The sequence below is a fragment of the Micropterus dolomieu genome, linkage group LG04 (genome assembly GCF_021292245.1).
Source record: "Micropterus dolomieu isolate WLL.071019.BEF.003 ecotype Adirondacks linkage group LG04, ASM2129224v1, whole genome shotgun sequence".
NCBI lineage: Eukaryota > Metazoa > Chordata > Actinopteri > Centrarchiformes > Centrarchidae > Micropterus > Micropterus dolomieu.
In genome coordinates this window covers 32,934,381-32,961,756 of record NC_060153.1, presented here as the reverse complement: position 1 = coordinate 32,961,756, position 27,376 = coordinate 32,934,381, and the positions used below count along the sequence as shown (strand labels likewise).

The 27,376-nt window shown below is 44.0% G+C and overlaps 1 protein-coding gene across 1 annotated transcript; it reads right to left on the bottom strand.

The window, feature by feature from the left end:
- Positions 1-1,101: 1,101 nt before the first annotated feature.
- On the bottom strand, positions 1,102-27,326 carry LOC123970462 (potassium voltage-gated channel subfamily H member 1-like; the record flags this gene model as incomplete). The annotated part of the gene is made up of 5 exons (XM_046048507.1): positions 1,102-1,290; positions 2,716-2,987; positions 8,847-9,099; positions 11,987-12,186; positions 26,873-27,326. Coding segments are annotated over 5 exons (1,368 nt in total), but the record flags the coding sequence as incomplete, so codon positions are not given.
- Between the last annotated feature and the right edge of the window lie 50 nt (positions 27,327-27,376).

The window sequence follows — 27,376 nt, the reverse complement described above, 5'->3', positions numbered from 1 at the left end:
CTGCAGAATCACCAGGAAAATCTGAAACAGTTTGATGACTTTACCCCAAAATAAGGTTAAAAAAACCTTATTTTGTGTGCACAAGCTTTCACCACACCGCCTTTATTTACGGCTCAATCCGGAGCGCCGCGCCGGGGACGGGACGCCGTGAGCTCACCCCATCTTGAACAGATGCTAAGCTAACTGAGGTTATGGATACAGAAAAAAGAGATTGGATTCCCCTGAATGAGAAGAGCAGGACTTCCCTCCGCCTGGAGATGCTGGGGAAATGAAAATAAGCATCCATTGGTTGATGGTTGTGCGAGCGTGTGGAACTTCAGAATGAGTTTGTTGGAGGCCGTACACGTTTGTAGAAAGCAGCCCGGTGTTTTCAAACACATTCTGCAGGTACTGCAGATCACACCTGGAGCCTTTACCTTTTGGCGTTCTATTCAGGATTCTTTAAGCGGTGTGTCTCTTGTTGTTGGCACATGAAAATAAAACCGAGTGACGCTTCTAATAATCAGTGATTCTTCGAGCGTTACCTGCCAAAGGCCGTCAGCCAGGACGCCTCTCGCCTCTGGTGAGTCTGCTTAGAAACGCCGCCACAGATATTCCCAGAACTGCGTGCGTGACGCAGGCGGGTGCGCCCATCGCAACAATACGCTTTCTGTTGTGCGGCCACCACTATGGCGGATGGCGCGGCAATCACCTGACCAATGGCAACAATTTACCCACATGTGGCGGTCAGATAGAGGTCAGGGTGAAAACAGGAAGTGGATTTACGCCCCTCTGACACGAGCAGGAGTTCTGGATGTGTCACTGATGAAATTTGTAAATCAGTGTATTGATTGCTGGTGAGCTTATTAAAACGACCTTGCGGGGCTCAAGGACAGGTGAACAGCTGCTGCTGATAAAAGCAGAGAAGAAGAAGAGTGTAAAGACCCAACATCAAACTGCTGCTGGTGTTTATTAAACCTGTATCAGGTAGCATTAGCATTGAGCTAGCGTTTCCGATGGTGTGGGACTGTGTCCCGGTTAATCTGCTGACGGGATGTGAGCCTCTGTTCGCTCCCCGAGGTGATTTGAGTTCCCGGTGATGTGTTTTTGATCTCTGCAGCCTCAGTGAGCGTGTTGTTGGTCTGTGGCGTCGGCGGAGGAGGTGTGAACACGGCGGCCCGTCGTCACCCGCCTCCGCACTGTTGGCTTAGCTGACACCACACCTGCTCTGCGGGGACGACAACAAAGCAGCTTGTGTAAAGTCTTCAGTGTGAAAAAACCTGACGACGACAGAGCGACGGCGGCGGCGAGCTGCAAGACGATCTCACACAGGCTCAGCTCAGCGCACACAAACACACTGTCACGTTTCTCCGTGTTGTTTTAAGCCCCTTTCATACCACATGGTTCCAGCCCAAAAAATAAATCATTCGATATAAATAATTATCTTCAATGTTAAATTATCGTTTCTTTCAGGTTTAAAGGTGGATTTTTGCTCCTGAATGAAAGTTAATGTGTTTCTTTCTGCTCAGAACAAACAGAGGATCACTTCACACATCTGAGGCAGAAACTTGAGAACTATTCTTATAAAATCTGTTTTCAACAAATATGATGAGTAAAATCTTGTTTCAGTCCATTTCCTCAACATAATAATAGAAAAGTGCTTTAGTGCTTATTCGTTCGTGATTCAAATGTATTAAATAGAATAAAAAAATCGAACATTAGTTATTTTGTTATTGGGGAAAGTTATATTGCGATAATTATCATTATTGTTTTATTAGGTAGAAACCTCCTGAACGATCTGAAGGAATCCTGAACTAAAAAACAAACTGAGCAGCTAAACTGAGCTAACGTTCAGCAGTCTGCAGTGTTTTCTGTTATGAGTTGTGGTTTCTTCCTTGTGAGTTTGAGTTTTGCCATTTGTTTCGTATGTCTGTTTTCCTGTTTCTCTCGTTCCTTGTCCTTAGTAGTTTATGTCTCATTTTTTATCTTGGCTCTTGGTCCTGTGTTTCAGTTCTTTGTCTTTGTTCCCAGTCCTGTGTCTCGGTTTATGTCTTAGTGTTTTGGGTTCTGTCCTGTGTCCAGTATCAGTTATATAGTCTGTTGTGTTTTGGGGTTCATTCATGTCCGTCTCTGTCTTGTCTGTCGTCTAGTGTTCAGTAACCCTTGTCATGTCTGTTACCCCAGTGATCCCTCTGCATGTCTGTCTCTGTCTTCCCCTGCTCTCTCTCTACCTGTGTCTCGTTAGCCTCATGTCTTTCACCTGTGTTGCTCCCGCCCTGCTCGTTAGTCCCTGTGTATATATACCTGGTGTTTCTGTCTTGTCCTTGTCGGATCATTGTGTTGTCACCCTGTGTAGCAGTGTGTTGCTCCTGTCAGCCTCACTCGTCGTGTCTCCCTGTTTCCCTGCTCATTTTGGATTTTGGATTTCTGTTGGACAACCTTTCTTTTTGGACTCTGTCATCAGCCACTCAGTTTGTAAGTGTGCTCGCCTTTTGTTTATATTAAAACCCTTCACTGAACTGCCCCTGCTAGCCTTCGTGTCCTGCGTTTGGGTCCTCCAACCTGCTCAACCCTGCCTTCACCACAAAACCGTGACAGTTTTCACGTCAGAAAAAAGTACCATGTACCATTTGTCCCCGAAGGAAAAAAGGCGAGTGGAGACGAGTCGAGCCGGCGCCACAGGCTAAAGTCTCTGATGGACAAAACGTCTTCTGTCCAGTTACCTCTAGAACTGACAGACAGTGATGACGGACGCTGCTGTAAACCCAGGTTTAAATGAAATAAAGACACGTGTCCGGCGTGCTGACTCACCCTCTTCCTCAGGTTGTAGGTGAGCACCAGGTTTCTGGCGAAGTGGTTTGCGAAGGCGGAGTAGAACTCCAGGACTTTCTGCAGCTCGTCCCGTTTGATGATGTGGAGGTCGCAGTAGGTCAGCGCTCGCACGTTAGCGCAGGACTGCGCCAACGTCATCTCCTTCCAGAACACGTCACCGAACACGTCACCTTTACCTGCAGAGACACGGACAGGTGAGGTTTATATACAAGGTTATTATTTTTAGATCGTTTGACTTGACTTTTTAAAAGCCGGTTTGCAAGATTATTTTAGTTTAAATCTTTTGAAAATGCTTCGTTTCAGTTTAGTTTTTATTAGTTTTAGTCTTTGGGAATTCGACTTTTGCCGCCATCATGCCAGGCGAGGGGCGTGGACAAACTTGTACAGTTGAAAAACTGGAAGATAGATTTTATATCCACCAAACATTCCAGGCTTATGTGGGCCCTTTCAAATACACTGATAAAGATGAAAACTAAAGACTTTTGCTTTATAGTTTTAGTTTATTTTAGTTCAACATGGTTTCAGTTAAGTTTTTATAAAACCTTGTTTTATATTCTTGCTCATTTAATACTATGTGCAGTCTGTGGATGATGATAAATCAAATTCATTGCACCAGTTCACGGTGCTCCATAACATGTAGTGAGAGGCCACTATTCTACTGCAGCCCATCAGGACGGCTCAATCACAGACCCACACAGTGTTGAACCAGAACCAAAGACACGATCATAAAATACAGTCTGCCTTATCATCTCTAATTCCCATTATTTCAACTTTTTTTTTTGCAAATATCTCCTTTCATCTTGCTCATGTTGACTGTGAATGAAATGAAATCTGCGTTCAATAAAGCAGTTGTGCAACACTGCTAAACAGAGTAGGCTACTGTCTACAGCTGCTCTGTAGAACAAGTGCCATGAAATAACCTTTTGTGATGAATCGGCGCGATATAGATAAAAGTGAATACATGTGAAACAACACACCTGCATTTTAACATTCACCTGAGCAGGTAAAACTCCTGAGTGGAAACAAATATCGTGCTGATTGTAGAAAGACTGACAGAATACTTGAAATGAAATAATAACCTCTATATATTGATGTCAGAATGTGTTTCCTCAGTGTCGCTGCTCGTGCCTGAGCCCCAGTGTCGGCTGACAGTTACATATGAAAAGATACGCTGGTAAAGAAAGTACAGGGAGGGCTGTCGGCCGGCTAATTACAAACTCTGAAGGTAGGAAAGTTCAGTGTATTACAGCAGCTAGATAACTACTGACATTAACTTACAGCGTCTCCATTAGCGTGTGATGCTCTGACTGGAGCAGCTGATGCGGGCAGACAGGACGCCAAGGTTAGGAAATGGTACGGTCCATTTTAGGGGTGTCAGAAATCCTACTTCAAGATTCTTGAATATAAGGCATGAGTACAGGAAATATATTGTAATATTTACAATTACAGGTAAGAAAGACCCCCCTGAACTGTTGGTTTTGCCTCTTTTGGGGGGTCCAAGCCTTAATTAGGGGGTCAAACCCCCCCGTAATTCGAACCATGGCTGTGTTTTATCTATAGGGCACTTCTTGGACTAGCTCCTACCTATCTGAGAATCTTTTTAACAAGTACTCAAGGCCGTTGTGGATTATGTTCGAGGACGTCCTACACTCGTTGGTCCCCCGTGTCCAAACAGAATTAGGTAAAAGGGGTGGGGTGGGGGGGCCGCAACATAACAATATTACAGGACAACAGAAGATTTTCCAGGACATTTTACTCTCTCTCATTTCACATGTTTTCCACGACTGGAAAAATGGTCAAGAAAGAGCGGGAGATTTAAAATGAAGCTACACTTCACACATTTAACACCCGAGATCGACGTTAAGGTTAGTGTCGGTCTCACTGCTTCCTCCGAGCGGACCTCAGACCTCTGTCCTCCCCCGTGTCGAAGGGTCACAATGACGAACGCTGCCATATTAATGAAGCAGCCGAGTGCTGCAGAGTGAAGGCTGGCTGCAGCTGCTCCCATAAAACATCAGTCTAAATGTGAAAGGAGGAAGTGAAGCTGAGGTGAGAACACGCACTTTAAATAGTTTCTACCGTGCTGTGAAACTCAGAGACCTGCAATGAAAGTCTAAATATTTATCCAGAGAGGAAGTGCAGCTGATGAAACGTCTCTTCTGGTAATTATCTAGAGGTAAAAGCAGATAAGGGCAGAAACGGCTCAGCAGAGGCTCATTTCCTCTCAGCGGCTTCAGGAACAGAGGCTAACTCGACTACCCTAAATATCAGGATCAGCTGAGTGGGAGAAACAGAGGATTTCTGCCTCCCACCACAGTCGACAGACATCTTAATAAAATCCAATATTAAATATGATTTAGTCCATTCTGATCATTAAAAAAGGAGCTACGAGCTTTAACGTATTTAATAATCTTTTGTTATTTGATGAAGTGTATTTTTTGTTTTAGTGGTTGTTTGTGTCTTTTGTGTGTTTTATGCTCTGGTGAAATTATTTTAATTGTGCGCTGTCCCTGTCAAATAAACAGTAAATGAAATTAATAAACAACTAAACATGTTAACAGAGTAATAAAACTCTGACAGGGACAGTAAAAATTTCAAACCCACTGGACCCACCCAGCCCTGGTCACATGGGCTGTTTCTCTATACCGAACTCGCCAAGTTCGGATTTTGCAAGTTCAGCTCGGGGGTACAAACTCCCAGGAACGGGATCACGCAGTCCGTCAGTCAGCAACGGGACCAGCAGCGGACTTGATGATGGCCGGACCCGTTAGCGGGCAGGACCTCACATCTCTGAAAACAAGTATATTCCTGCATACTCTTAAAACTGCATTCCGTGACACAAGAACAGCAGTATTAGTTTTCTCCTCCACCATTCCCGTTTTTTTGGTGGCGAAAAGCATTCTGGGACACCTGGCTATCTGAAGTCACCACAAGTCACCATCCGGGGATTTGACCGTACTTGGCTCGACGCGGACTTTTGAACTGCAACGGTGACTCGGGCTGCGACTGACGACTTTTCACAAGAACACAAAGAGACAAGAATGTAGACGCAGAAACGGCGATGGAGAAGCAGCAAGCAGAGAATCTTTCGCCTTCCTGCTAGAAAAGAACCTGGAGAGGGATCCCAGCAGGAAGTCATGTGGCCTCCGCAGTGGAACATTTACTTGTGAATGGAAAATAAACTGTATCGACAGATTTTGGCAAAACTAGAGGTGAATTTATATTTTCTGGTTTTCCTGCTGATGTCCTACAGTCGTCCAATCAGCTGATCTGGCCGGACCGGGAGCACTGGGGGACTGTAGGTCTTGCTGGCACAGGAGCTTTATGGCGGCAGGAAGAGGTCTTTTAGGCTTGGCGAGACGATGCCGGCTGGGAGCGGCGCCGGAATGAGCACCGGACTGGACCCGGGTGAGCAGACAACAGAATGCTAGCTGCATGGCTAACAGGTCTATGAACACGGTACCCGGAACGTTGCAATAAGACGGTACTGACCATAACCGTCTTATTTAAATCTTTAATAATTCCCGCTCAACAGAGTAGGTGGAGCTAGTGCAACTTAACAGCTGTGTACAGCTCTGTCCTGTGCACATGTAGGGCTGGGCGCTATGGCTAAAAATGTCATCACGATAAAAACATTTAATATCATTTGATATCGATAATTATCACAATAAATATCAAATCGTTATTTCTTTCGAGTTTAGAGGCTGATTTTTGCTCCTGAGTGAAAATTGAAGAAACCAGATGGTTAATTGTGCGGTTAAACTTTTCTTTATGGTCAGAACGGGACAAACACTTCATGCCAAACAGAGAATCACTTCACAAATTACACATTCAGAACTATTCTGATTAAATCTGTTTTCAACAAATATGATTTGGTAAATTTTTTTTTTAGCCCTTTTTCCTCAACAAAATAAATATCTTAATTGAAAGTTTAAAGAGGTGGTATTCTGCTCATTTTCAGGTTCCTCATCTTATTTAGAGTTTGTACCAGAGCAGGTTTCCATGGTTATATTTTTGTCATACTGCACATTGCTGCAGCTCCTCTTTTCAGCCTGTGTTGAAGGCTTCGTTTTAGCTATGGAGTGATACATCTTGTCTCTAAATGATCTTTGTTGGGAGCTGCACATGCTCAGTTCCTAGTTAAGGACCATTAGCCAATCAGAAGCAGAGCAGGGCGGGTCAGCGAGAAGCCGGTAAACGGCTCGGGTTCAGCCGTACGTGTTGCCGACCGGCTCGGCAACCTGGACTGGAGCGAGAGTTTCAGAGCGGTGAGTTATTAATCTGTATCCATAAAGTTTTAACTGAGTGGATTCAAATTAATTCAATCAAACATTTATTGACGATATATTGAACATTTTGTTATAATGTTAGAGGAAAATTATATTGCGATAATCATCATTATTGATTTATAGCCCAGCCCTGAGTGTACGTCCGGATAATTATATTTCAGTTTCCAGAGGACAACTGGCTGTTACAGGGGAGCAAAGAAGAGCCAGCGAGCTCAATAATGTTGTTATGGTGAACTCTTTTGGCCGTGACGATCGTGTAGTGAAAATCTGTGACGGCCCTAATCTGTTCACCAGGAGACTCTAAAGTAATCACCGCGTTAGCGTGCAAAGATGCTGAAATTACCAGCGACAGTGGAATTAATGCACGCCCAAATGAAACATGTCAGGACGCTGACAGGAATCCAGTGATTTGCTGTAACTGAACTTGTGATGTGGTTTCATCCTCATTTCGTGTTAATTCATCCACGGAGCCGAGTCCCTGCTGAATATCAGGGAGGTTTTGTGAGTAACATAAAGACTCTGACAGCTGTTGGCTCAGCTTCCTGTTAGTTTCTGAACCAAAAGCACCAAACCCAGAAGAAGGAAAAAAGACGCTTTGCTAATGAAGGCCCCGGAGCTCGCTGATGGAAATAGAAACCATGTTTTGTTTGTGGTTTGGATGTGAGGCGGCGGAGCGTCTCGCTGTGTGGCAGGTGACTCTGCGGGGCTCAGGTGTTTCCTCCGGAGGCGGAGGTGGTGTCAGCTGCCGACATTTTCAATTTCAGACTAAAACGCCGCGCCGACACTTCTGTTCCTGCTGAAGGAGCTTTTATAAACCTGAGAGAAGGGTTGATGGACGAGCCCGACCGGGACAACATCCAGAAGGTTCTTCAGAGCTGAGCCGTGATCCTGACAGGAAATCTCCCCGATATCAGCGTCCGCGTCACCACAACAGATAGCAGGACGTCCACGGGACAGAAGGGAACTAAAGCTGGAAGAAACCTTGTAGGAAAGTGCTCCCAGCAATGTTTAGAGTGATGAGAGACAGGCTGGTTCTGATTTCGTGGCGTGACAGGATCAGTGACTTCCTGCATTTCAACACGTTTTAACTGCGTCACACAGTCAGATTTGACCAAGGTTTTTATTTTATTCAATCAGAGTCGGAGTCGCGTCGTCTCTTTTGCAAGAGATGCCTGAATAAGAAGCAGCTTAAGAGAAAACACAGTATGACACATAAACATACAACACTGGTTTATAGGTTTAAGTTTGCTCTACTTTGATTCTATTGTTTGATTTCTGATTTATTTCCTTTCTAGTATTTTTATTCCTGCGTGAGAATCTGCATTTTCTCTCTTTCATCAGGTTGTAAATCTGAATTTATTGGACTGTAAAATATTTTGGAACTAAACACGGATATTTGGCTTTAAACTGGGTTTAGAAAAAACACGATTATTTAAAAAACATATTATATAAACTATAACGAAGAGAATCCTCTGAACAGGAGTAAATCTGCTCGCACATGATCTATCAAAGCCATCACTACGTTATATTATTGTTATATATACTATTATACTGGATAATCCTGCTCCGCTGATCCGTCGATTTGAGGGATTTAAGCGGCCTGTGTGTGAGTCACACTGGGAAGGCGACTTCAGGAAACGTGTGTTTGATCCTTTTTGACTCAAACTGACTTAAACTCTACCTGGAGATGTGTTTTAGAGGCGGCACATTTTCAGGCGTCCATTTAAAAAAAAACAACCTCCTCACCTAAAATGGCCACCACCTCGTCGTCCTGGATGACCTCCAGCGACCCCGACACCACGAAGCAGAGGCTGTCCACGCTCTCTCCGGCGTGGTAGATGAGGTCGCCCGGCGCGCTGTGGACGGTCTGGAACTCCATGGCGAGGGCTCGCAGGCAGCCGTCGCTGGCCAGACGAAACGCCGGGTGCTCCTTAAACACCTTCCTGTTCAGGTGGACGCAGATATCCGCCCGCATGTCCTTCGGACATATCTGCAGCACCTGCAGACGCAGAGGTCACACTGAGGTCAAAGTTCAAGTTCAATTTATTGTCACTTCCCCAATTTATTAAAAACATACAGAGGTGTGAAATATTATTCTTCGTCCCACGACACCGACAAGAACTACTTCTACTGCAACAAGTGCAACCAAGAACGTATATTTATACACACAGAAAAGTAAATATAAAGATAATTTAACTTCTTGCAGCGCACACGTTCATTTCAGACAGTCACATCAGAGGGCTGAAACTATCAGCTGATCGCTGATCCGAACCAGGACAAAACACTTCAGGACTGAGGCTAAAGAAAATCTGGCGATTCAGCAATAAAATAAAAAGAAATAAAAGCACCAACAATAAAGATTAATGTCAATAACAAGGCGCGGCGGATTTTTCCAGGCGCTACGGTGTCCAGCTTTACATGCACTGTAGAAGTTGTTTAGTAACTCTCCTGTTGACAGATTTGATTTATGGTTATTGCTCCGTGCAGATGCAGTGGTGAAGGCCTTCTGGAATCTGTCAGCAGAGTTTGTATTGAGAGAAGAGAATCTGTTGGGGGCAGGAAGTGGGAGGACTTCAAAATATTGGCTTTCTGGCCCGACACACAGATGAAACCCGAGGACAGAACAGTGTCCAGGGTGTGTACCTGTAAGTAAGTGTTGACCCTCAAAGGAAATTCACAATGTCTAAGCAGAGAGGCAGCACACATCAAAATAAGTTAAAATCACCTTAGATCAAGAGTCTGGTGTAATAGAAGCTAAAAGATCAGAGTATTCCTGAATAAAAGCAGTTAGATCTTGTCATAAAAACCAAGCGATTCAAACGAGGAGAAGTTTCCAAGAGAGTTTCGGGGAACGTTTAAAATTCCCTCCACATCCGACACCTGAAATCCTGCTGCTGACAAGAACACACGCTTCACCTGGACTTAACCACGTCTGAGTGAGCGGAAGGAAAGCTAACCGCCATGACGCCGTGACATTTTTGCCAGCGACCTGACAGGGACCGTTGAGGTGGTTTTAACTGTGATTAGATTGTGTCTGAGCGGACTGGGAGTAGATGTTGGTTTTGGATCCTGTAACAGGGATGAATATATTAGTGGCGGGATTGATGCCCCCCTCATCACTGTGGGATGTTACGTTCTCAATCTTTTGGTGACAGGAATGTTGATGAATAGTCACTGTTTATATCAATATTTCAGTGTTTTGTCATTTGGAACTTGGTTGTATGGACAGAAATAGTTGTAAAGATATCTCCCAATAAAAGTCTACATTTAAACAGCAGATATTGTCAAAATATGGACATTCGCCTTGAAAATGTTGTATGATAACTGCTGTATTTTAGTTTATTTTCATCAAATTTACAGTTACAATTGCATTCTAGGTGCATTAGAAGATATTCAGTTGCATTATAAGCTTCCTTATGAAGGTTTTTATGGTTCATTGTATTAAAATCTTTTTTTTACCAGGCGAGGATGAAAATATATTTTTTCTTTATTGCACCTGCATGTAGTCTGTAATGGTAAAATAAATATGTTTTTCCTGGAAAAGGGTGCCTGTGCTCAACAGGTTAATAAGATTCCAACTAAATTTTCGTGTTCCTTTCTTGTTTGGATGCAGCTTATCGGATCTAAAAAAAAGTTCCATTTGGTCCAGAAGGAATCAAAGTGAGTAATAAAAGCCAGTCCAGCGGCAGGAGAGGAACACTTTGCATCCACAGGGGCTGAGTGACAAGTCTGTTGTGATGTTACTGTTTTTATTTTTGGTCTGGTGCTTCTCCTGGTTTGGGCCTCTTATGGCACTTTTCCATTGTTGGTACCACTCGTCTCGCTTTTGGCACGCCGTCCTCCGTTTTTCCATTGCAGATTGTACCCTCTTAATGTCGCTGGCCATCATAGCAACGAAACTTCCAGCCCGTTAGCTTTCGCCTCCAGCACTTGTGGAGCTCCTCAACTCCGAAAACATTTAAGCACATTTCCGATCAGTTCCGATCAGTTTTTGTAAAACTGCCAATATTATCACAATCTACACAGTTGATTTTTTTCGCCTCAAAACTTCTCAGAAGTGGATTTAGTGATGAAAACTGTAAAATATAAAACACTGGCCCCCATCTGGTGCGCGCAATGATGATGCAGTGAATAGTGACGATTCTCCAATGTTTTTGGGTACAATGATTCCCCAATGGAAAAACCAAAAAGGGCGGTTCAAGCTGGTTCCATGCGGTGGAAAAGGGCCATGAGTTCCAAAGAAGGAAAATCTCATATTAATTGAGTAAAGAGAAATTCACCTGGCCCACACAGAGTCCTGACCCGTCCATCCACTTTGGAATGAAGTGGAACTCCGACTGTGAGCCAGACCTTTATAATAACTGTATATAACATACACCGATCAGCCATAACTTCAAGACCACTGACAGGGAAATTGAATAACACTGAACATATGGTTTCAACAGAAGAAGGCAGAAAAATGGGCAGCGTGAGAATCTGAGTGACTTTGACAAGGACCAAACAAAGAGGGATAGACAACCGGGTCAGAGCATCTCCAAACCGGTCTGCAGGGGTCAGTGCCTATCAGAAGTGGTCCAAGGAAGAGAGACCAGCAGGTGGTCATAATGTTCTGGCTGATCGGTGTATAATGGTGAATAATGTTGTGGAAAACTCACTGTGAGTCACAAGCAGCAGCTGTCAATCTACACTCAGCGAGTCCGGCCGAGTGATCCCATCATCTCATGTTTACTCTCTAAATGTTATCACAATCCAATAAAGTAGAAAAAAAAGCCCTGCAAATACTTGAACAATTTTGACTTTGTTGGTGATATTACAAAAGGCCACATGTCTGTGATCATCGTCTGAATCCACCAGTTAAACCGAGCCGCTCGTGAAGTGTTTGTTACCTTGTCGGTGTCGATGCCTCTGGACATGGACCAGGTGGACACGATGTAGTCCATCACCCGCTCGCTCAGGCCTTTGGGGACCTGGTAGAGTTTGAGGAAGTCCCGCACGCTGTTGAGCATCTCGTGGTAGCGGTTGGTGTTGGCGTACATCTGCTGGAAGATGGTGGTGACGTTACCGAAGATGGTGGCGTAGAGCAGCGCTGTTAACAGGAAGGAACATTTAGTTGTTTTGGGCTTCTTTTTTTTTTTTTAAACTAAAAGACACGACAGATTAAGATATTTAGATATTTTATGGATTAAAAGTCATCCAATTTGACATGCTATTAAAGGCTGAGTTCAGGGTCTCTGTGACTAATTGGGTCACAAAATGTTTTGAATTTGATCCAGCGAGCGTGCTGCAGTCGGCAGAAGTGAACCAGGGCTGCACCATAATCCTTGCACCCAGTCATCCTCTAGAGTACTTGTTTTTGCCACCGACAGGCTCTGCTTGTAATTGTAGTTTCACCTTGCAGAACACGGGAGTTGCTGGCCTACCTCTGTCTCGGTCTATAGTTTAGATCCATGCAGCTAGAAGCTAGAAGCAAAATTATGGTTTTTGTCAAGGGAGTCTGGTGGCTTTGACGAGAGCGACTTAGCGACTGAACTTCAGTATCCATTTTTATGCAGATGATACTCCTATTTATTTGCCCTTCCAGCTCTGACTGCTTTAGTCTTTTTTTGATGCTTTCCAGTTAACACTTTTTAATTGCAGACTTGTTTTAAATGCAGAAGAGTACATGGTCTTCTTCACATCCACCAGATTCACTGACTAATTCAAACTTTAAATACTCATTACTCTTTTCTGAGTCATACAAATACTCTGGGAATCTGGCTTGTCAACGGACTCTAATTCAAGATTCATGTTCAACAAACTCCGTGTAGAATTAAAGGTTATCTGTATTTTCTAAACTGTTGTTCAGTCAACTTTAATGTCGGCACTTGATTACCGAGGTATTCTGTGGTGCCTCGTCAGAGCGTAACGTATTTTATCAAACCCTGTTTATTATTGGATGGATGAAGCTCTGCTGTTGAAGCAGCTAAACTACCTCATCCATCCTCACATATGCAGGAGTCTTGGCGGAACCAGTTTCAGGTCTTTTAAATGGAGTGAATCGCAACCTTTAATTTTTTATTCAAATTTTTACCGTTACGGATGTAACCAACAAGAACCTCAGAACAATTCCTTCATCCATGCATTAAAACGCGTGAATGGCGTCACTTTGTGTTGGTGACATATGTGCTCAGATAAAAAAATATTTTTTTACAGTCTTTTCAGAGAAATATTAAGGGAAATATAACAGGGGTTCAGAGTAGATCTTTACAGATTTTACGTCTGATCGGGAAAAATAATGCATAACGGCACAACTAAAGGGCGTAGCGTGGGCTACTAGAGAGTGAACAATCAAACAACGCTAAAACCACAGGCCGGACCAACATCACGGCCCTTAAATATGAAATAATGTAAATAACTAAAGGAATAACGTTAACAATATTAGCTAATAAATTAACCATATCTGTGCCAGCCAGCTAAAGACTGTCTTACCTAGACTATTCCAGTTCTTACTGTATACCTATGCTGTACCCTAAGACATGGAAATATTCGATCATAAGACCATTACCCAAAAAAACCAAGGTCTAAATCCCTGAATGACCTCGGCCCTGTAGCCTTAACCCCCATTCTGGCTAAGAGCATGGTGAAGGTTGTCAGCAAACATCATACCTCATGCATAAAAGAACAATTTAGTTGCAGAACAAATAAGGGGACTGAGGATGCTACCCTTACCATGGTTAATGTGCTCTCCAGTCGTCTCCAGCAGAATAACACGTATGCACGGATTTTATTTATAGATTTTAACTCTGCTTTTAATTCAATGCAGATCCATATTCTGCTGGAACGGCTTTTGGATTTACGTAGGCTGAGGTTTTACTTTGCTCAATAAACGCCTCCTCCATACTGAGTTTGAGCTGCTCCCTTCAGGAGGACGATACAGAGTACCTCTGGCAAAGTCGCTTTGGATGAAAGCGTCAGCTAAATTTAATGTACCCTGTGTGTGGGGGGGTAAACTGCAGAGATGTACGGCAGCGATGTGATATGATGTTGTTTATCTATGTCTGTGTTTGTATGGTGATGTTTTTATAGGTCTGGTGAGACCAAAGAGGATTTTCCAGCCTTGGCTGGACAATAAAGTGCTTTTCTATTCTGTTCTATCTTTAGATGTTTAACTGCCGTGTTGTTTCAATGCTGCAAACTTTTTTATTGTTAAAGAAACAAGACAGCTGTCTGTAATGTTCACAGGAAGGGAACGGAAAACTGAAACAAGAAGAAACTGAGACAGGAAGTTGTTGAAGTTACTGATCAGCGCTGCACATTTTGTGGTTCATTTCAGAATCAGTATGTTGTTGTTGTTTTTTAGCTTCAGTTACCTTATTGGAATAATGCACATTTGTTTCTTCTGTATTTAAATTGCCATGCATCTTTTCTTACTGTGCAAAGAAGCATTTTCATTTGTTAGTTAATATTTCTTGGCGCAAACTAATTTTCAGGAAACTTTTGTGTGGTTACGGTCCTCAGCGTAAACGATACCTCTGGTTAAGGGTTCAATTGTTGCGACTACTGCAGCTTTCAAGCTGAAACGCTGTCAAAGCTTGATTGAAGGTTTGTGATGCCTGACTTTTAATTTCACGCCTCTTCTGCCTCCAGTTTTGACTTTCAGTGAGGCCGTCTGGGTTTCTTCATTCTGAGCGCTGACAGCGTTGGTCAGATGCGACTCTGTGTCTATTGACAGATTAGCTGTTAGCGTCTCAGCTCATCAATAAAAGCTGCTGCGGTCTGTCCCTGACTCAGCCCCCCCCCCCCAGCCCGTCAGCAGAATGGACCCAGGGTCACCGGATCAATACGGACCCCGTCCACCAGCAACGCCCTGACAGCCGCTCAGACCGCCGAGCTGACAGGAAGTGTCATTAATCATTTCACACAGGCCTCACTGTGACCTTCAGAAAGGTTACTGTACAGCCTCAACACAGCAGAGGGCGCCGAGCTAACGCTGAAGCAGCAGGTCCGGAACCAGAGCCAGGTCCGGAGGTTCACCGCTGAGGAGCTGCACACAAGCTGTTTGTGTTATTTTTAACTTTCTGGACCAAAGAAACTGTTCAGACACTCAGAGCAGCATTATTTTACTCACAGATCGTCCTCACATCTACAAACCACAGCAGACCTTCAGAGCTCAGGGAAGCTCAGAATCCGGATCAGCCTCACTGACGAGCAGGTTTTACATATACAAGGAGCTTGATTTGGTATTTTGGTGCTGAACAATAATCATGAAGCTGATATTTAGCCTCAGTCCCTCCTGACTGAAATGCATCTTCAGCAACGAGAATCAGGTCAAATACTAAAAAACAAACCTTAACAAACAACTATGCCACCATTTTTCTGGACCTGCCCTTCTTTTACACCATTTCACTCTCATTCAGCTCAGAGACAAACGTTGAAATGATTCGTTTCAATATCAGGTTTATCTGGAAAGCTGTCTTGCAGCTCGCACCGCGTCCTCGTTCCCCCGAAACTCTAACAGTGCATCTTAAAAAATAGAAATACTGTGGTGAAGTTAACTGTGAGCAGCAGAACCAGACTGAGAGATTAAGGACACATTTAATGGTGTTTTCAGTTAATTAGCAGATTGAAGGCTCTTCTTCTCTGGTCGACATCTCTGTATCGGACATTCTTTATTCTGAAATTCCAACACGTTTTGAGATACTGGAGTTTGATCCGTAATCATCAAGATAAAAACACAGAGGTTAGAAATATTTCATTTTCTGTGTAATTACTTTTTCTTTTCTACAGCGAGAGACGGGAGCGTTGGGAAGGGGGGGGGGGGGCACACAGCGCCGGACTGGTAATCTGCACCTTTGGGGTCGGTGCAACGTAAATTTCAAGCTTCAACATCAGCTGCAGAGGCCGACGATGAGCAGGCACAGGGACCTGAAGGAGTAAAGGAGCGCCGTGGCCCCCCCCGCCGGGCAGAGGAGGAGGCGTGAGACAGGGAGTAAAGTGACAGGGCCGAGGGAGAGAGAGAGCAGGAGGAGGGTGGAGGTGAAGCGGTGAGCTGAGTAGCTCGACCTGCTCGTTTACTCCGAGGACGCTGGGACATGTAGGCACCACTTCCTGAAAGCAATTGTTCAAGATGTTCTGAAAAATATCTTGCACCAAGAAATGTTAATTAACAAATAAAAACGCTTCGGCTGTTACCGATCACCGGGTCTGTTTTTATTTATTATCATGTAGCATTATACTGTATATTTATTTAATTAGTCCTAAAAACAATGTATTAAGTATTAAAATTAACAGATGATAAAGTATCATGAAATGACAACTGTTTATTTTATTGCCAGGAAACATGGGCAACAAATTCCACTCAATCTGTCTTAGAGACCTTTGCCTGGTTACTGCCAACATCTTATAGCTTTCCTGTGGAATAAACTACAAAAACTGAACAAACAGCATCTTTATAAATTTACTACAACTATAAAAACTTCAAGAAAAAAGGCTGTAGCCACAATACTTAGGAGATAAAGGAGCACAGGCATCGTGAGTCAATGATAAACTCTCAGTAGCTGCTTTTTGTTCTGGAAAGCTCAGGCAGGTTCTGTGAGAGAGGAGTTATAACATAAGGAAAATAAAAGTGTAATGTTAATTCCATATTATACTGTTAATATAACTTATAATCAGGCTATTATATTCATTTGGTTTACAGGCTATTGGCCTAATTTTATTTCAGTGGGTTGTTTTTATTTATTTAATCCTTGTGCAAGAAGCACAGTCCACGTCTTTTACATGCTGCCACCGACTTTACCAGAGGGGAGAGTAGCAAACACTTTAAATACGGCCAGCAGGTTTTTATTTGATTTTATGAAGGTTAAAGATACTGGAGACTTACGGGGAAACATTTAAACGGGAGGGTTGACGTGAGCGGAGTGGAGAGAGGAGTGGGGTAATGTGAGCCTGCATCCACACTACTGCGGTTTTTTAAACAGTTTGATAACGAATACGATCTTCTCCGTCCACAGCAGCATATCAGCTGAGTTCATCTCCGTCTGTATTAAAACCAAAACACTATCTAGTGGCCGTTCAGGTAAACAAGAAGCAGATGGTCTACTCCGCAGGTGCAGACGATTTGGCGAAAGCAGAAAGTAATACAGACGAAGAACCACACCGGGCCAACGAAGTGGAACTGGTACTGAAAGTAACAAGGGAGTAGCGAGAGACGGCGGCGGCGGAAAACAGACTGTATTGTACTGACTGAGTCTGTATTACAGAGACATGCAGGCTGACTGTTAACTAGCAGCGTGTTTTTGCTTTGCATGACTGATAAGAGCCAAATGTGAGTATCTGTGTCATCATTTTATAAAGTCCTCTGGTTTTGCCCACCGGGTCAGCAGCATTTCCAAACAAACATCTTTTGGTTCGCCGCTTTGATCTGGACGGGAGACAGAAACGGAGGCTTTTCTGATCGGGGTTTTTAGCGACCACCGATCACACTAGTTAAAGCCATTATCGGACGATTACGATTGGTAACTGATCGATCGGTGCACCTTTACTGCGATGCAATGTCAATAGAAGTCCAAAAAAAGTAACCCTACTGATTACTGCATTATATTCTATTACATTTTTATTTTCTGAATTGTCAGATTCTGAATTTTGTGCTTCCTTTTATAAAAATCAAGACATTTCCACCATAAAATGGTGCAGAAAATGTCTCCAGAAATTAAGCGTTTAATACTGAAAATGCCTTATTTGTGGATCTGTCCAAAGTATTTGACTCTGTTGATCATGAGCTATTGCTATAATAGATTAAGTAACAATGGAATCGGAAACACAGCAGTCAGTCTGTCTTACAGAACGAACGCAATGTGTTTCTATAGATGGTCTTACATCTGACTTTTTAGAGATTTCCAAGGGTGTTCCTCAAGCTTCGATTTTAGCCCCCGTTTTATTTTCTATATTCATAAATAATATCGGAAAGGACGTGCAAACTGGTAAACTGCAACTTTATGCGGATGACACAGTGATATATTCGGTTTCCCCTCCACTGAACCAGGCCATAAATGACCTTCAGTTAACCTTTCAACACCTTCAAGTCTCACTACACGGCCTCAAGTTAGTGCTATATACTAAGAAAACCAAATTTATGACGTTTTCAAGGGCTCGTTCCCAATCTCCAGATAAGATAACTATTAACACACTAAATGGGGACTAAATTGAAAACGTTTCATCATATAAGTATTTAGGTCAGCGGTTCAATCCCTGGCTCCCCCTGGTTGCGTGTCGAAGTGTCCTTGGGCAAGATACTGAACCCCGAATTGCCCCTGGTGGCTGTTCCGCCAGTGTATGAGTGAGTGTGAATGTTAGTTTCCGTTTGAGCACTTAGGCTCAGTGTATGAATGTGTGTGACTGGTGAATGCAGATGTAGTGTAGAAGCGCTTTAGAAAGGCGCTATACAAGTACGGAGCATTTACATTAGAAAGAACAGAACAGGTTAGGTTGCATGACATGACAGCCAGAAAAAATTCACTTGTGCAGCCTACCTTTCCAAGTGTTTTGGACTATGGTGATGTTGTCTACATGCTCGCCACCTTTTAGATTCTGTGTACCATAGTGCTCTGTGCTTTTTAACTAACTCTGACTCCCGTACTCATCATTGTACGCTTGATGAACTGGCAGGCTGGCCGTCACTAAGTCTATCTCCGGTAAACTGACGGCATACTTATGTAATCTCCTTGACCATGTGGTACCGGACTTTTGCTGTTCTAGCTGTTTTTCACCAAAAAACAGCGGCCTTTGTGTCAATAAAGACCATCCTCGCGGGCCGCCATCTTGGTGAGGTCGGCTGAGCTGATAAGTTTTGTTTCGGTCATCAGATTGAAGTAGAGAAGAAGAGTTTGCTTTGGCGGAGGCGGTGTTTGTTTCTGTAGGATGTTCTGTTCTCAAGCTGTGGCCTGTAAAGCGTGTGAGTGCTTTAGGTCACAGGAATATTGACTGTTTTTATCAATATTTTAATGTTTTGGAAGCTTTATGTTCTTTGGAACGTGGCTGTATGGAGAGAAATAATGTTCTGAAGATAACTCCCAATAAAAGTGAACATTTAAACAGTAAATATGGACAAAATATTTGCCTGTCATATTTTTGAAAGATTCTATAATAACTGTTGTATATCAGTTTCATTTCATCAGATTTACAGTTACAGGTGTATTAGAAGATATTCAGGTGCATTATAATCTACCTTATGATGGTTTATTGCATTAAAATATAGCTTTTTCAGGCGAGGGTGAAAATATATATATTTTTTCTGTATTTCATCTCCATGTAGTCTGTAATAGTAAAATACATATGTTAATGTACAATGGATTTATATTCCTCAGCTTCTGACCTTTCAAAGGAGACCAGAATTATGCATCTAGGCCTGATGATTGAGGAGATATTACTGATTTATTTTGTTTGGGGTTTTTTTGGCGTTTTTCCTGGAAGTAGGTGCCGGGACCTGATCCACGTGGTTCAGCAGAATTCCAGCAGTTTTCATCTGTGTTCCACCAGGTGGCTCTCTGAGCAGGTTCAAAGGGTTTTTACTGAGCTGGGGGGCAAAAAAAAAAACCTTCTCTTACTTTGCTCCCTGGTCTTGGAAAAACTTGTAAAACTTGCTTAATCTAAATGATCTAGTCCCATTAAATTAATTTAAGGCCATGTTAAAATGCCCTGTAACTCAAAGATGTAACTGCCACATGTGACCTGTTTCTTTCCTTTACGTGTGACGCTTGTTTGTTTGTTTTGACTATGCTGTATTTCTTTTTAAATTGTAAGTGGTGCGCCGTCTTGGCCAGGTCTCCCTCGGAAAAGATATTTCAATCTCAAGGGACTTCCTGGTTAAATAAAGTTTTTACTCACGCAGACCTTTAGGAAATCCGGCCCTAAATGTTTCTGACATGGATTTATTTCAGTAAAGACTCTCAGACTGTGCAGACAGTCACAGATGAATCTATGAAAGTTTCACTTTCTGAATTAACTTTTGCAGGATATTCTTATTTCTTGAGAGGCGCGGTGGAGTGAGGAGAGTCGGCACGACCAACGGAGCAACAACAGACACATTTATGGGAAATATGGCAGTTTGAAATAAACCGCAAGTTTCCTTTAATGTTAAATGGGGTTGCACGATATTAACAAAATGTGATATTGTGACATTAATCACAATATTATTTGCGATATTCTTATTGTAAAAACACAAGTCGAAGGCTCCTGTTTCTGCTCTGTTCCCCTTCGGGCCAATCGTCTTCTTTTCTTTCACTCCTCTTCTCGGTTTTCCTTTCGATTCTCTCTCTTCACTCACACGCTGTTGAAGTGTGCACAAGTGCAACCCTAACGTGAGTAAGAAAATAAAACCTTATTTATTTGGGACCTGTAAAGTTCAGAGAAGAAGAAGAACACTCCCTGTGGGACGCAGTGTCGGCCCTCAGCAGATTAAACTTTACACGGGAACAAAACATTTATTAACCGTCTGTAAAAACACAAAATAATAATCCGTCTCCTGGTGTCCTCACAGAGGTTTGGTCCCTCTGAGAGCAGAGCTGGAGGATGTTCTGGAAAGAAAGTGGACCGGCTATTTCTGTGCTTCCTCTCAGACTCTGTCCTCGTGTCACAGCGAGCATTACACAACACTCGCTATGCTAATGAGCCGAACCCCCATCCTGGATCCAGGATGCTGGATTTCACAGCAGCTCAGGTGTTAATCCAACACTTGGCTGCTTTCAGTGCTCCTTGTGGATCTAAATAAGAAACCAAAAGGTTTACCCACACTGCACTGCACCCTCAAAGCGGTCTCAGAACAGTGCCTCTACAGGAGCCCCACAGGGACAAACTGTCAGTCAGCAGGATGAATCCACGCTCAAACTGGACGAGACGTTTCCCTTCACTGGACTCTGTGGCTTCCTCTGCAGCGTTTCACTGCTGCTGAACAGTTTTTAATGAATCCCACACGACGTGTCAACACGAATGAAACCGGGAAAGGTAAAAAGCCTCGTGTCGGAGGTGATGTCTGATGTGAATGTGATCCGGACCAACAGACTGGAGATCCTGACGTGACAGGGGACGACGGCAGCTTCCGACGAAGGAGACGAATTGTCAACATTGACAAGCTCTTCGTCCTTCAGCTCGGCGAGGAAAAGCTTTTACCGGCAGACGTTTCCTCTGCTCTGGAAAGCCTCCACAAACTGTCTGCCGACCCTCGCCGCTAGCAGCTGCCCTTATCCTGTACAGTCATTGTTAGCAGCGTAGCGTGAAGATGTCTGCATGTGCGCACGTGTCCACAAGCAGTCAACTATTTCAGACACGGACAAAATTCATGTCATGCAAATGCAGAAACTACAAATTGTTAGCAACTGTCTGCCGCTGTACAGACGTCTGGTTGACTGCACACGTGCAGAAAGCGTCCGCAGACGACCAGGGACGGGCAAAAATACATCAAAATGTCTCTAAAAATTAAATACGCTAATTTTCAGGGTATCAAAATAAACTACAAAATATAGCAGCCAAACTTCAGGAGCAACTCGGGGTTAAGTGTCTTGCTCGGGGACACATTGGTGGACGTATTGCAGTGGGAATTGAACCCAGGTCTCCCACACGTGTGTCTTAGCCACTGCTCCATCACCACTCACGCCCACATTGAGGTTGTCAGGAGCGGAGACAGGAAAGGTTAAGGGAGTCAAAGTACAGGTTTATCAAGGCGGTGCGCGATGCTAAATAGCGGTGGGAATCGCAGGGTAGCTCACGAGACGATACGATACACGGCTCACGATACCGATAATATCACGATACAGCAGTTCTGCGATAATCGATACATCGCTAGACAATCCTAAAGTGATAGATCACAATATCTGTCTAACTATGAATACAAAATTCCCGTATTTATTTGCTGCAAACTGCAAACAGCAAAATTCTTATTTCACACAGAGTTCAGGAAACATATGTACTTTCAGTATCTGCACAGTGTGTCACTCAGGATGTTCAGCATGTGAAGCAAAATGAGGAGTTTGTTTTCACGATCACGATGCTAATGTCCGTTAGCATGTTAATGGAGATTCCCATTATATGTTAGCATTGAGCTAACCATCAAAGCGTTATTTTTTTATGTATCGATATGACGGGCTGGATTACTGATACAGTATCATGGAAAAGTGTTTAACGATATATTGCAGTATAGATTTTTTGGCACACCCCTACCGCTGAAGGACTCAGAGAATCCCAACGTCCCCCCTAAACCCTGAACCCTCACAGACTTTACTGACGTCTCTTGTAAAGTGATTGAGTGCAAGAGGCTGCAGGGGCTGAAAATGCTGTAAGCAGGAACGGGGCAGCACTTTGCCACTTAATCACGTAACCTTGACGACGCTGAAACACGTTTTTACACTTTTTATTTTGTGTTTTTGCCAGATTTTTAGGTCTTGCAGGCTACAGAGGTAAATGTCAATATACATTTGTCAGTAATAATTAATGCACTAACAGCCTTATTAAGCAGAAACTAAAATGAATGTTTGAATAAACCAAGTGTGTAATAAGGTTTGTTCTATGTACCACCTTAAATCTATGTTAAGAAAGATCAGCGTTTGTTTCCATGCTTGTTTGTTTACTGTTCTTCTTCTTCTGTTATGAGGCAGATGTGCCGTGATATTTCTCTCGCTGCCCGGCTTCCACTGGTAACCCCCGTGTTTCCCGTCACAACGTTATGAACTGAGTCTGCAGAAATGTGGACTTACGAAAAGGGCTCAAAATGGCCGCGAGAGAGCCCTCACGCACTTCCCGGGAACGTGCCTCAAAGTCTGTGAGTGTGGACGGTGGGATTGGGCCTACAACACCAGGTCTCAGCCAACGACTCTGAACCTGAACCCAGGTAGATCACCACAAACCTGAAGCCCCCCCGCTCCATTAAAGACGCTCGCCAGGCCGACGAGCTGTCGCTTTGAGAGACAACGGGACAGTCCTGACACAAACCACCGTGGCTCCATCGAGTCCACCTCAGCAGGGGCCCGGGCTTCTCCACAACTGCCCACGTCAGGCTCCATCCACACTTAAAACGACCGTCCTCACCAGCGTTTCAGCTGTGAATCGTTTCTGCTTTGCATGACTGATCATCAGGAAGCCGAACGCGAGCGTCATTGTTTTTAAAGTCCTCCGTTTTAGGTGTTCGGATTCACCATTTTAATGTGGACGGCAGGCGGAAACGTAGCAAAAGCTCTGCGTTTTAAAACAAAATCATAGTAGTGTGGATGTAGCCTCAGAGCCCCCCCCGGGAGAACAGGCTGCTCAGGAGGCAGAACCACCAGGAAGCACCCTGAAGCACTGCGCTGATCAGCTGTCTCCGGGGTTCACGGACATCTTTAACACCTCACTGGAGACGTGCCATGTTACTTAGGGGCTACAGACCCGTCGCCCTGACCTCACCGGTAATCAAGTCTTTTGAGCGCCTTGTGTTGTCCCACCTCAGACGTATCGCAGACCCACTCCTGGAACTTCCTGTAGTTTCCTTCTGTCTGCAGCCGGCTTTTTTATAATAATTCTCATTTCTTATTCTCAATTTTCCGTTTTCTATTCATGCTTCTTGCCTTACAGTAGACCTGCTCGTTTTATCTCTCACTTGCTTCGTTAATTGTTATGATCTTCCTTGCATGTGTTGTGAACGAGGCGTCCTGCTGAGCAGCCGATGTGTGCAGACTGTAGCAGACAGCGGGGAGGACACGAGTGCAGCCGATCTGACAGTACGGTTAATATTTCAGAGAGGAACTCCACCACAGTGTCAGGCCTCATCACATCTCTGAGGAAACGACTGCTAACGGAGAGAGGCCGTCCTTCTGTCTGTGCGGATCGGAGCAGACAGGCCTTTCTAAATCTGTACAACGCTGACGAGCTTCCCCGGGCGAGCGAACTGTCGCCAACCACAGTCAGCTCCCGTTGTGTTGTCACACTCTGCAGTAGGTGTGCTTAAAGCCCCCCTCACAATGTTGATTACCCACATAGTTCGCCAAATATTTTTGGACAAAAAGCTACATTTTGTGCTCAAAGTTGCAAAAGTTGCTGAGTTGTTAAAACGGTGTGGCGACGTATGAGTGGTTCCATACTTCATACGTCATGCCTCATTAAAAAACTGTCACGCTGTTACGCCTCGTTAAGTCACAGCATCAAACCGATAAACATCGTTGTGAGCTAGCTAACCAATTTATCATGTCATTTACTTAGAACTTACAGCAGGTATGTTCATTATGGTATCTGTGGGTGCCGTGTTGGAGGACAGATGACAAAACGCTGGAATATCGATACTGAATCGATATTCCAGCCCATCATATCAATTCATAATATTAATAAAAAATAGCGCTTCAACAGTTAGCTCAATGCTAACATGTAATGGGAATCTCCATTAACGTGCTAACGGACATTAGCATCGCGATCATGAAAATACAATCTTAACCTAAACTACACATTTTGCTTCACATCCTGAGTGACACTCTGTGCAGATACTTAAAGTACACGTTTCCTGAGCTCTGTGTGAAATAATAAAGAGTATTAGCAGTAAAAAGTTTGCATTTTATGTGCCTTTTTATAAACAAATGTTTTAATAATAATTTTTCATAGTTGCTCTGTAGTTTTATTTACAGACTGAGCAGAACTGTGCTGTTTTCTAACAGTATTGTATTAATAGACAGATATCTTGATGTATCACTTTAGGACCGTGATATTATCCGTGAGCCGTGTATCGTATCGTGAGGTACCCTGCGATTCCCACTGCTAGTTAGCAAGTCTGGTATGAATGTTTTCAGGAGAGGAGAAGTGTTTTTTATTATTTAAGTCATGTAATTGACGTCACAAATTTAATACTCATCCTGAACAGTGAGTGTGAGCGCTACCAGCAGCTCCTCGCCGCAGCTCCGGCAGCAACTTCGCCAGTTAAATGCTTTTAATGTGAAGCTTGCATTGGCAGTAACTTAACGTCGCATTTCATCGCCGCAGATGATTTAATACTGCAAATATAGAAATATTGCAATACTTTCATCAGTGGCCATTCTGCGGACCAGATATGAAGCTTTGGCGGGCCGGATGTGGCCCGCGAGCCGCCAGTTGATGATAGTACACTCGTGTCATGTTACCGTCATTATCAAATGATGGGTCCTGTTTTAAAACACACAAACATGTCGCTTAAAATGTCCAGGACTCGGCTTCTGCTTTCTACCGTTGCCGTTCATTGTGTGCGGTTTTTCTATTGATTTGACCTTTCTCTTTAGGTCCCGCCTTCACGCTGTTGGTCGGTCATGTAAACGCCCTTCAGGCAAACATCGGTCAAACTGCATCTCAGTCCCTCCCCTCAGCACCAAGAGACAGAGCAGCAGATCCACATACAGACGAATTACAGCGAAACTTCCCGTGTTTTCGTCTCGGCTGAAATCTGTTTGAGGCAGAAATGCATCGCCTGCAAAGCTGGTACCTACGAGTCGGTGTCAGATAAAGGTGATAGAGATGTAGAAGCCCACGTGAGCTTCAAAAAAAAACAACATTGCAGCTAAAGGAGAGAGTGTGAAAAGCTTTTTTTATTGTTCCCACAGTGCCACCAAAATATGCAAAATATCGCTTGTGCAGGTCGATGATAAGACGGCTTCCTGTTCAGTTCACGTTTCAGTTGAACTTTTAATGCTAAAGTGCAACAACGCTGCTCTGCAGAGTCTCCACTGGGAGTTTCACCTGAGCTGAATACGAGTCCGTGTGCGTCACACGGCTGAGTCAACCATCAATAAATTATTGACGGGACCTGAGGCACTCTGCTCTTTTCTCACGTGCAGAGGGATTGTGGGATGTCCCGTTCAATTTGCAGAGAGGCGGAGGCCGACGTCTGGAGGTCTAACGGGGGTCGTTCGCTCGTTTATGTCCGTGTGACAGCGACTACATCAGTTTTATCCACGCAGAGAGACCCCAGGCGCCTGACTGTGGAAGCAGAGCCGCTTTTGCTTTGGGGTTAAAGCATAAATTCATTTATATCAACAATGGAGTAAATCAAATGGCGTCTGAAAGGCGTTTCTAGTGTCTCTTATTGTCAGTTTTTATGTGTCATGTTTTCTAGATTAGTTCTCCTGACACGCCTGTTTGACTACTGTTGGGTTTCCAGTAAGCCGGAGCTCCGTCTCTTCAGCACCTGTTCCTCCTGCCGCCGCTACATAAACGCTACGCCTACACGCCCCAGGGTCAGGGTTACACTTTTGGATTTATTTACACACATTTATTGGAGGTTTTATTTTCTTTTTACATGTTTATTTACAGCATTAAACGTTTAAATGTTTATTGTAACAGGCTGTAAATTAACTTATTGGAAGAAAACTGGTAGTTCTGTGTAAAGTCAGACGTTGAGCACCCCCATATCGCCAAAATAGCGTGATCCTTGTTTCACTGCGAAGCTTAGACTGTGAGATTGACAGTCGAATCAGGCTCCGCCCATCGAAGCATCGAATCTTCGGCTATGCGGGGTCAGCCCTACACATTACACAAAATATTTTCCATAATAAAAATTTATATTGTCCCTGTGAACAACAGCGAGGCCGCAGAGTTTTAGTTCGCTTGTTTAAGAAGCTTTAAAGGACCCTGCTCCCCCCACATCAGAGATCTTCTCTCATTTTATGGTCCAGCCAACACTTTTCTTCTAAATGTTCCTTTTCTGACCTATAAAAGAATTTTATTTATAGATTTTAAAGGTTTTGTTGCTTCCTAAATGTTCGTTATTGTTGTGTTTGTCTACATAAACGACCAGAGGAAGCAGATCAGAGACTCACATCCGATCATCATCATGGCCACGGCGAAGATCTTCTCTCCATCTGTGTTTGGCGCGATGTTCCCGAAGCCGATGCTGGTCAGACTGGTCATGGTGAAGTACAGCGAGGTGATGTAGACCGAGTCCTTGCTGGGCCCCCCCTCCCAGCGGCCCGAGCCCGAGGCGTTGAACCTGTACGGCCTCCCGGCCGTCTCCCCCAGCAGGAACAGCCAGCTGTCCATCCTCACGCTGTTGGTGTCCTCGTCGATCACCTCGTAGTCTCCGATGCTGTACCAGATGCAGGCCAGCCAATGAGCCGCCAGGCCGAACACGCACACCAGTAAGACCAGGACGGCGGCGCCGTACTCGATGTAGTGGTCCAGCTTCCGGGCAACTCGACCCAAACGCAGCAGACGGACCACTTTGAGAGAGCTGAAGAGACTGCTGATGCCCTGAGGGGGAGGAGGGGAGGACGGGGAGGAGAGAGGAGGAGAGGAGAGGGGAGGTGAGGAGGAGGAGGAGGAGG